Below are 11,436 nucleotides of genomic sequence, written 5' to 3' on the forward strand. Positions count from 1 at the left end.
ACTAACTAATAAGAACAAAAAAATACAGATATCACAAATAAAAATTGCCGCCCCTAAAAGGCTTGGACCCTGGGACTATAGCCCATTTAACCTTGTGGTTAGGGCAGCCCTGCAGGGATCACCTAACTTGATTAAAATACAATTTTTCCCCTGATATTTACATTTTCTTAAAATTTTGTAGTTTACTGGAATATAATATTTCAATTGGAATAAACCAGAGCAACTTTATATTTATATATTGTCTTAATTTAAATAAAATCTTTAAAATCAAAAATAAAACTGTCGAAAAAGGGATTTAAGATGAGGCATTTTCTTTAGCATTTTGGTTAGAAAAATGGAACTATTATAGTACTTTACATTCAATTTTTTAGAATTTTACATGTAAAAATTGTTGGCAACGCTGTATATAGGAGAACATGGGGTAAGAAGACGAAAGGGCCAAGATGAAGACCTACCGTTCTCTTCAAAGCTTACCTAAATATGAAAACTGACTGTAGCTGAGAGGAAAGTAGATTAATATACTAGATTTTTTCATGCTTTCTTTATAAATTTTATTTTTGGGATTAAAGATAAGTATTAATAAGATTTTTCCTATAACAAGAAAAGAAAAAAATTTATACACTTGTATTTCATTTATTTCATTACTACATCACCAGCTAAAGGTAAGTGAGAATTTCTTATTCAGTTTGTTTAGTTTAGAAGCCATGCAACTAGTATTAAGCTATGATAACATATTTATGTAGAGTTCTGAATCATTTTGAAGATTGTGTAGCCAAGAGGCAACATGACTCGTTCGTCGTATTGCTAAAGTACATGTTTAACTATAAACTTGTACTGTATATCGCTGTTGTGTAGCTTAGTCATTATTACATTGCTTTATTATGCATTAAAATATTTTCTTTTACATTTGTTTTGTTTTGGTGTGTTGGAATTTTCTATGAACTGATTAGTTGGCTTTTTTTGCATAGCCCTATATAAATATATAGTTAGTTTTAAAAACTACAAAACCATTTATTACTTGTCTTATAAACAAGAATTTATGATATCGTGTTTCTTCAGAAGGTATGGTATCATGGGATTTACTTTTTTTAAAAGTTGCTATCTTGTTATTCTTAAGGGGCAAGATCACGATTTGAGGTAACATTGTTGAATTAGTTTTTTCCAGCATAATTTCAATTTTTATGAGGTTTTTTTTAAATACATAATATCACCTCTTGATAAAGTTTTACTAATTGAAACAGTTATTGACCAAGATATAAGTGCTTTTCAAAACGTTAGTTATCTTGTCCCACATTCCTATACAACGCAATATCAAATTGCAACGACTTCACAAATGAAATTCAAAGGAATTTAGTTTTAACAATGTTAAAACCTCTCAAACTTTCAAATTTTAATACTAACTCCGTTAACGAAAATTTTTCGTCATTCACAACTGAAAACGGAATATTTTAAATTTAAACATACTTAAGGACATTTTCTCAATACAGTTTTTTAACAAATTAGTAACAATTATAAAAATGTAGAAACACTATAAGGTAAAATTATCATTAACTAGAGAAGCAAAATAATTAAGGAGTTTCTTTACTCTTTTCTGTTTAAACAGAACTTTTTGTTCTAGGTATCTAACGTTTTATATTTATTTCTCAAAGAAACATATGTCAATAGTTCTTAAACTTTGAAGCGCTTTTGTTCTTGTATTCAAAGTCAAGTAGTTCATTCTTGTTAGTAATGAGGGGCCAATATTGTTGCGATTTTTTTAAAGTCTGAAGTTAAATTTGAACAAAAATAATTTTTTGACAATAACGAACGACGATTAAAAATTTCAAAGCTATCTGACTTTAAATTGAATTAAAATGTTATTATGGCTACCGTTAACAAGAGGTTTGTCATAAGACGATTTGCGATTTTTTTAAAGTCTGAAGTTAAATTTGAACAAAAATAATTTTTTGACAATAACGATCGACGATTAAAAATTTCAAAGCTATCTGACTTTAAATTGAATTAAAATGTTATTATGGCTACCGTTAACAAGAGGTTTGTCATAAGAACTTTTTAATAGAATTTTTAATTTTAGTTACCATTATTATTTATAAATAGATAAAATTGTGAATACAATCCGTTTTACTGGGAAAGAACTTTGCTGTGGTGTTTTCCAATGTGGAAAAAACCCAAAAAAGGCAATATAATTATATATTAGAAAACAGACTAATGTAGAGTTAAACTTCTAGTTAAAGACTAGTGCACTAAACGTACTTAAATTTCTGTTCTCCGTTATAAGTTTTGAAAACTTATTCGGAACACTTATGTAATAGTTTCTTAAAGGAAGCTTTTTTTATATAGACTTTTTTCTAAGCCGTACACAAAAACCAATTTCTTAGGTCAAGATATTGAGACGTCAGATGAATTTTAAACAAAGTCTAAAAAATTTTAAAATCAGAGTGAAAATTCTTTGTTTTCTATATTTTTATTCGACGAAAGATTTTCGAATAAACTTAAATGAAATAACTTGATTTTCGAAATTTTTTTGGCGCATAAAAAAAAAAACAGCGGCAAAATTCCGTTCATTATTCAAAAGAAGAAAAGTTTTAAAGACTTTCTTTTAAGACATTTTTAAAAGGTATTCTTTTGTTCTTGTGGAATTTAAAATATAACGCATATACGGTCAGGAGGTTAGGCACGAAAAGAAAAAAAGTAGACTTTTTAAAAATAAATTACAAAATTTCATTTCAGGTATCTCATTTTAAGAGTCAAAAATTTCAAATTATATTATTCCAAAAAAACTTTTTTTTTTTTTTTTAATCTTAAAAAGACAAATCCTAAATCCAAATCCAAATTTAGAGTTATTTACTGCTAATTTAAACAAACTCTTACATTTGTATGAATCCTTTCCGAATGTTTTAAAATGCAGTAACATAAAATTTAAATATTCACTAATTCCGCGGTTCGCTTCAAATAAATATGAAAAACTAACGGACAGAAAAATAAATAAATAATAAAGGAAAATTAAATGAAAAAATCCCCTTATTTGTATTACACAGCAAAATAACAATTTAAATATTATCACAAGTCTTTATCATCCTAAAGTGGAATTTATAAAAGTAAATCTGCACTGTGCACATAAAAAGATGTTTCATATATCTCCACCGATGAAAATAGGATAACAAAATTAATTTGAAGGTCTCATCCGTTAGTCTTTATAGTCAAAACAAATGGTACTCAATTTATGGTTTCAAAATTAAAATAGTAATTTAACCCTTTATTGCCAGGAAACTCTTAGGCTTATTTATATTAGCCAGCACCTTATAACAAATTTCGGCATATAAGTTAACTCGTAGTCGGCAGCAAATTTTTTAAAATAGATTACATATGAATCAAATATATATGTACAGAATATATTTAGTGTTTGTCTATTGTTTTTTTTAAATACCGCTCTTGTAAGTAAAACGAATTTTTACGCTAACTTGATTAGAATAATATTAGAAAAGAGAGTGAGAGAAAAAAAGTCTCAGACGAGTAGCGTATAGAAATCTTTACGAAATAATAAAACAATAGATTGTTAATATTTTTATCTTTATAACTGATCATTCTAAATATTATTTGCTGTTTTTGCAAAAAATGTATGCTCGAATAGCATTTCTTGTAAATTTAATATTCCGGAATTTTTAGGAACATCGTTTAAATTTTTATACATTAATGCCAATGACTACAGTGAACATTTTGGCACTCCTAACTCCAACCCGCACTTTTGGTACCCTTTATCCCAGCCGGTCACATATACAGTAAACTCCTAATTATTCGAACTGGAACTTGTTTGAATTTCCCGCTTATTCGAAGCAACTTTCCTTCCTGTTAATTTTTCTTGACAAACTCAAGCAGATGTCCGATTTTCAGTTATTCAAAAGTAAATTCTTTTAAAATTACGCTTCGAATGACCGCGAATTTACTGAACCACTTTCATGAACGAAGACTTGAAAAATCTGTTTTTACAGTTTCAAATCTTTCTGTTACGATTCAATAAAAACAAACGGATTTTTTTTTCCCCTCTCCTAATAGAAAGGTATTATTAAGTAAAGATTCGTTCAGTATTAAACTTGTTATCACATGTGCAATGCAGTGCAGTTCGCGTTTACAGAGATTTAATATGGTCAATTTATATTAAATCAACTTTAGCTAAGCATGCAAACCACGTCAAGGTTCCTTTCTTCTTGCATGCTATTCTCTTTAGACATTGCGCCTAATTGAGAGGGGAAAAACTTCGACCATCTAAGTACTAAATAAAAAAAAAAAAAAAAAACCGTTTTTGAAAAATTTTAACAGCATTTCTATAAATGTAATTTAAAATAACACAATATAAATCAACGTATGTATAATTAATAACATAAAAAAGATTTTCTAAAACTTACACCGTAAACTTCTAATGATGTTAAAAATGAAATGAGTTGGCTCTTTAGTAAAAACAAAAAAGTAAACAGGGTTACCACTATTAAAACTGAGGCTAAAAATAAGGATTTTAAGGAGAATTAAGGATATATTTTCCCAATTTATAAGGATATTTGGTCGCGAACGCCAATTTTTTCAAGGAAAAAATAAGGAGAATTAAAGAGAAAATGATTACTTTAAAAACAGAATCTTTCTTTTTTCAATAAACATTAAATACAAATAGATTAACTATTATAAATATAATATACTATACACAAATATATATATAACATTATAAAAGTTCATTTTTCTTTTTAACAAGGTTTTTTTCTTTAACATAAAGCATTTCAAGAAACTCTTGTTTTTCAAAAGCAGCTCTTTTTAATGCATTAGATTTCGAAATGTCAGCTTTAATGTCATCTAAATACAAAGAGAATCATTAAATAATGACATTTCATTTAGTATTATATGAACTAAAAATTTATTCATATTCAGGGCACAAACCTAAAGCTATCCTTTTTTCAGCACGGAATCCAATTTCATCAGACGACTTCTTTAAATTCTCAATCATACATAATGACTATCGAATTTCTGTATTGACTATTTCAATATCCTCAATTACGTTTTGTTTTGCTTCGATTTTCTCTGCTTTTTCTGCAGACAGGGCTTTTGATCGTTGATCATCAAAATACCTCTTTCTTGCCTGTTTGCAGCTATCCAACAAATCTTTAGTTATTTCAACTTCATGTGTCATGAGCCCATAAAATGTGAGGTAATCTTGGATAGAACGTAAAGAGATGATGGTGTCTGTGGACATATTGTCATCAATCAGATTTTTATTGCTGCTGAACCCTCGTTCAACTTGAGCTTGCCCGTGCGATAAAATGAGGACAATTTTAAAAATTTATTGAAGATTTTTATACAGCTTTAAATCAGAGTATTTCCACAAAAAGTAGTCCAAACGATTTTTATCTTTATCAAAAGTCAAAAATAATTCTTTGTTATCAACAACGACAGTTTTACAAAACCTGGAATATTTGTTCTTAGCTAAATCACCATCATTGGTGATTTAACTAAGAACAAATATCCCTCTAAATTTTTTATTAGAAGCAAAAAATAATTCATTGGATGAATGAGATTCAATTAAACAAGATACACGCCGTTTTTTAGTTTTATTAGAACTATTATCAAATGCAACTGGTTTTCGACCACGTTTACTTGCAGTTGGTTCATTGTCTTTTTTTCTGACAATTAAATATTCATTAAGCCAGCTCACAAACTTCTTTTCAAAATTTTTGACAGTATAGTTTGCAGATTTCCACTTTTTTTTATACAAGTAAACAAATGTTTTTGGTACATTTAAGACAATAACTTCTTTATGTTCCAGCCTGTAGCTTTGGCACCAGTTTGTAAGGCACCATTTAAAGTATGCAAAAATATCAATGAGCGTACTTAATTCTTTGGTCTGACGTTCTTCATTGAGCATTGTCAAAAATTGTTTATTAACATTAGGGCCATCCATAGATACCTGGAGCATTTTTTCATCATTCAAACCAATCATACAGGATTTAAACATATTTAGAATATCTGGGGCTGCAGCTTTTCCCATAAATTCTGAAGTATAATATCTAGTACAAACGCTATTACTCTCCTCATTCCAATACCGCACATGCAAGTCCATTTGACCTTTCTTTACGAAGGTATTATCAATATTCTAAAATTTCAATATACTTATCAAAATTAATTTGACCTTCAAATAATTGATAGCATACAACTTCTGTATAGTTCATGCAGGCCCAAATGCATACATGTGCTACTACTTTACTTGGTTCGCTTTAATGTAAAATTGAATATGCTATATTTAACTTTTTTTCAAATTGTTTTGTGACAATGAAATAGATTCGTAACATGTTTTTTCATAGATTGTCAACCGTAATTTTGGAGTTTCATGCTGTATTTTTTTATTGCTCATTTTGTAACTTTTTTATTACTTGTTTTAATTTAAGTTTTTGTTAGTAATATTTCAAACAACAATAACAAAAGTTTAGAGTTAGTAAATGCTGATGAAAATAAAAGCAAAATTATAAAAGAAAATTATCAAATAAAGCAGCAAGCCTCAACTTTTGGCCAACATTAAAAAAATGAAAATTATAAAGTAGATGTTTTAAAATTATATATATTTAGTAATACAAAGTAAATTTTAAGGAAACAACATGTCAATTAAATAGTAAAGACTTTACTTATTAATTAGCACTAATAAAATATTGAAAAAATTAAACAGTTTTCAAAATAATTTCAATCAAACAGGTGCTTTAAAAAAAAAGGAGAAAGTGGGCTTTCTCTATATATAAATATATATTTATATATATTAGGGTGCATCACAAAATAACAATTTAAAAATATTGATTTTGTCTGACACCTAATTGTGTTCTATATATTAAAAAAACAATGACTTTCAAAAACTTAAGAATAAGAAATATTTTTAGAGGTCCCCCAACACCCTTGAATATTTGACCAGTCCCTAATAACTAAATAATATATAGTTTTTCAAAAGTAGGTCGTGTTGGGTCTCAAATTAAGCAAAATTTTAAAAAAATTTCAAAAATAATCATTTAAAAAAAACAACACATTTTTATTTCACTGCTATATATATATATATATATATATATATCTACAAAAAATGCACCTTTTCCATTTTTCCTTTAAAAATGTCATATTTATTGCAGTAAAGTTTAATGTGAATTTTTTTAAATAAAATGATTATTTTTTAAATTTTTATAAAATATCACTTAATTTGGGACCCAACATGAACTACTTTTGAAGAGCAATTTTTTTGAAATCATTAGGGACCGGTCAAATATTCAAGGGTGTTGGGGGACCTCTAAAAAATATTGAAAGTCAGTGTTTTTTTAATATATAGAACACAATTAGGTTACAGACAAAATCAATTTTTTTAAATTGTTGTTTTGTGATGCACCCTAATATTTATTTATATATATATATATATATATATATATATATATATATATATATATATATATATATATATATATATATACCCAGTGGGCACAAGACGCGTTGAAAGCATCTAAAACACGTATTAAAACGTTTTAATAAATATTTTGGACGTTTAAAGCACGTCTTGTGCCAACTGGGTATGTGTGTGTGTGTGTATATATATATATATATATATATATATATATATATATATATATATATATATATATATATATATATATATATTATATATAGGTGTAGGATTTCAAATCATCAAAGAAGTAACTATTTGCTTCTCTTTTGATAAGTATAATCCATACACTTTAATAAAATTTCCTTGAAGATAATGTAAGAAAATAAGGAGAAATTAAGGACAGCAGTTAAATTTGAACTTTTTTTAAGGTTATTTAAGGACTTTTTTAAGGAGTTTTTTTTTTATTAAGGATATTTAAGGTTTATAAGGAGGAGAGGGAACCCTGGAAAATAAAGTATCAACCTTTGCATTTAGCATCTAACACTACTTCAAATTAAGAATCCCCTCATATTGATAGAAACTTTAGAATATTATTTTATTTTTTTTTAGAATTCAGCTAGTAATATTCTGAGTATGCTTACAGATGAATTTGTAAGAATGATGAATTTTTTTACTTCTTACTTTGTATTTGGTTAAACTTTTTAATTAAAATTTAAGCCTAACTTTGACTTCACGTATTTAGTAGTTTTGTTGTTTTTTTTATAATAAAGTGATGATTAATTGATAGATTACAAAAGCTATCACTTCTACTTGGATAACCCGCCTTAAAATGTTTTAAGGGACCCGTAAGGGTCCCTTAACGGTTAAGGGTATGTTAAGGGTTATTTTTTTTATTAGATTTTTTTTTAACAAAACACATAAATAATACTTTATATAATTTTTTGCCTTAATATAGTGTATATTTAGTAATTCTTAAACGTTAGGGTGTGTTTAGGGCAGATTCTAATAAAGGATCGGTTAGAGCGAAGTCAGGGCTAGCCCTTACATATAAGTCGACTAGAACTTTCTGTAATTTTAAAACTCGGAAAAAAAATATTTTTCGGAATGATTTTGTAAGATTTTGAAAGCATGGTTTTTTTAAACGTCTTCGGAAACAAATATGCTAAATTTTTTTTTTTTGCGGCATCGTAAGAGCAAGACGTGTTTTTGAAAAAATTTTCAATATGGAAGTTACAATGAAAAATATTGAAAAACTAATAACCAACAAACTGGAAGAACAAAAAAAAGGTATTCTTAGTGAAACTATCAACCTTTTAAAAAAACAGGAAAAGATATTTAGCGATATCATAAGTGCAAATCTAAAAATATTAACAGATCGGCTTGACAAACTTGAAAACGAATTTAATAAAAGCAAATCGAATGTTAAAATAATTGAAAAAGACATCAACGATATAAAGGAAAGCATCAACTTTCAGGAAGAAAATTTCTTAAAAAAATTATCGGAAACAAACAGTCTGATGGCTAGCGAAATTAACAATTTAAAAAAAAAAAATATTGACCTTGAAAATCGTTCACGCCGTAATAACCTAAGGATTGATGGCTTATCTGAGCTGCCCATGGAATCTTGGAATGACTGTACAAAGAAAGTTAAAGATCTATTTAGAAATAAACTGGAAATCTCTGAAGACGTAATAATTGAAAGAGCTCACCGCATTGGAAAAATAAATGAAGATAACTCTCCAAGAACTATAATAATTAAACTACTAGACTTCCAAAATAAAAATAAAATCTTAACGCTATCAAAAAAACTCAAAGGAACCGGAATATTCATTAATGAAGACTACGCGAACGAAACGATGGAAATAAGAAAAAAGCTATGGGAAGATGTTAAAAGATTCCGAAAGGAAGGTAAATTTGCTATAATCAAATATGATAAAATATTCGTCAGAGATTTTCGTAAATAACTTTAATTTTAAAAAAGTACTTAATCGAGATATGTGAAATAGTTCTGTACATTTTTTATTATGCTAGCACGTTTTGATTTATCGCACTTTACGCTATGACTGACGCAAACATAAACAAAACAATAGATTTTGAAACGCTGCGTTTCAATGCCTTCGAAACTGCTAATAATATTTTACTAAACGATTTTTACGACTCTGATGCGCAAATTTTTCACAGAAATAATTTTGATTCGAAATATTTTGAAACTGAAACTTTTAAAATTGAACTCGAAACTTTAAAAAATAGTTTTACTGCAATACACATAAATATAAGAAGTATAAATAAAAATTTTGATAAACTAAAACACTTTCTAATAGATTGCAATTACTCATTTAGTATGATTTGCATAACCGAAACGTGGTGTTCTGATGAATTACTTCAAACGAACACAAATTTTCAAATTCCAAATTATAAACTAATATCTTTTGAAAGAAAAACAAATAAAAGGGGAGGAGGGATCGCAACGTATATCCGAAATAATCAAGTGTTTAAAGTAAGACAAGACCTCTCTATCTCTGATACTGATAGTGAAGTCTTTACTATTGAGATAACGGGTAATAAATCAAAAAGTATTATAATTTCCACTTGCTATAGACCTCCAGAAGGTGATATAAATAAATTTACAAATTTTTTTAATGAAATCTTTCTCAAAATAAATGATAAGGGAAAAAATATTTTCTTTATAGGGGATTTAAATATTAACAGTTTAAACTACAAAGAAAACGCTGATACTAAACTCTTTTTTGATAATCTGTTTCAATTGTGTATCCTCCCAATCATCAACAAACCTACCCGAGTAACCCCAACCTCCGTTTCTGCTATAGACAATATATTAACAAATACATTTCTAGAAACCTCTTTAAAAGCAGGAATTATCAAAACCGATATATCAGATCATTTTCCTATTTATTTTTCATTATCTCAAGATCTAAAAACCTTTAACAATACCAAAACCAAAATTTATAAAAGAAAAATCAATCAAATCTCTATCAAAAATTTTAAAGACTCGCTATCTATAGTAAATTGGAATGGAGTATATCAAGAATGTAACCTTGGACACACAAACTCCGCATACAATTTGCTTATTAATATTTTTCTAGACCACTACAATAAACATTTCCCTGTTGAAGAGAAAGAAATAAAGTTAAAACATTTAAACTGCCCATGGATAACTAACGGGATTAGAAAATCATCAAAAACAAAACAAAAATTATATATCAAGTTTTTAAAAAACAGAAATGAAACTAACTTAACTACATACAAGGAATACAAAAATCTGTTTGAAAAAATTAGAAAGAGTTCTAAAAAAATATATTATTCAAAACAACTACAAAAAAGCAAAGGTGATATTAAAAAAACCTGGAACATATTGAAAGAAATAATAGGTAAAAACCATACAAAATCAAATGATTTACCTGATAAAATTATCGTTAATGAAACTGAATATATCGACAAAAATTCTATCGCTGAAAACTTTAATAGCTTTTTTGCAAACATAGGCCCTAACATGGCTTCAAATATTCAATGCCCTGATATCTCCTTCGAAACCTATATCACAAACCAACATCTCTGTTTAAATATTTTCTCTGGACTAAACCATGAAGAACTAGAAATTGCAAAAAACTCACTTAAGACGTATAAGGCTCCTGGGATAGACGACATTTGTAGCTATATAGTTGTAAATGTGTTTTCAGTGATAAAACAACCAATATATGAAATATTTAAATCTTCAATTATTACAGGATCTGTACCGAATAAATTAAAAATAGCTAAGGTAATACCAATATTAAAAACCGGAGATTCATTTACACTAAATAACTACAGACCAATCTCAGTTCTACCTGTATTTTCAAAACTTTTGGAGAGAGTAATATACAATAAACTGTATAAATATCTAACAAATAACAAAATCCTAAATGAAAAACAGTTTGGCTTCCAAAAGCAACATTCAACCGAACACGCAATTCTAGATCTTATTAATAATATAAATAACTCCTTTGAAAACAAAAAATACGTCCTTGGAGTCTTTGTTGATTTATCTA

At 27.4% G+C, this 11,436-nt stretch overlaps 3 protein-coding genes across 3 annotated transcripts; 1 reads left to right on the top strand and 2 right to left on the bottom strand.

Annotated features, from left to right (window-relative positions):
- Positions 1 to 4,665: 4,665 nt before the first annotated feature.
- On the bottom strand, positions 4,666 to 5,050 carry LOC149885093 (uncharacterized). The gene is made up of 2 exons (XM_090095544.1): positions 4,924 to 5,050; positions 4,666 to 4,839 (listed from the first exon to the last, which is right to left on the bottom strand). The coding sequence occupies exons 1-2, from the start codon at positions 4,988 to 4,990 to the stop codon at positions 4,712 to 4,714; spliced, it is 195 nt and encodes a 64-aa protein (XP_089951670.1). The 5' UTR covers positions 4,991 to 5,050; the 3' UTR covers positions 4,666 to 4,711.
- A 438-nt stretch (positions 5,051 to 5,488) lies between these two features.
- Positions 5,489 to 6,100, bottom strand: LOC149885094 (uncharacterized). The gene has a single exon (XM_090095534.1). It carries the CDS (start codon positions 6,098 to 6,100, stop codon positions 5,489 to 5,491), a length of 612 nt encoding a protein of 203 aa, XP_089951660.1.
- A 2,465-nt stretch (positions 6,101 to 8,565) lies between these two features.
- Positions 8,566 to 10,368, top strand: LOC149885095 (uncharacterized). The gene is made up of 2 exons (XM_090095531.1): positions 8,566 to 9,298; positions 9,422 to 10,368. The coding sequence occupies exons 1-2, from the start codon at positions 8,614 to 8,616 to the stop codon at positions 9,451 to 9,453; spliced, it is 717 nt and encodes a 238-aa protein (XP_089951657.1). The 5' UTR covers positions 8,566 to 8,613; the 3' UTR covers positions 9,454 to 10,368.
- The last annotated feature ends 1,068 nt before the right edge of the window (positions 10,369 to 11,436 follow it).

The sequence above is a fragment of the Hydra viridissima genome, unplaced genomic scaffold (genome assembly GCF_058129835.1).
Source record: "Hydra viridissima isolate aposymbiotic clone 2 unplaced genomic scaffold, HvirCarnegie_v1 scaffold_8, whole genome shotgun sequence".
Classification (NCBI taxonomy): Eukaryota; Metazoa; Cnidaria; class Hydrozoa; order Anthoathecata; family Hydridae; genus Hydra; species Hydra viridissima.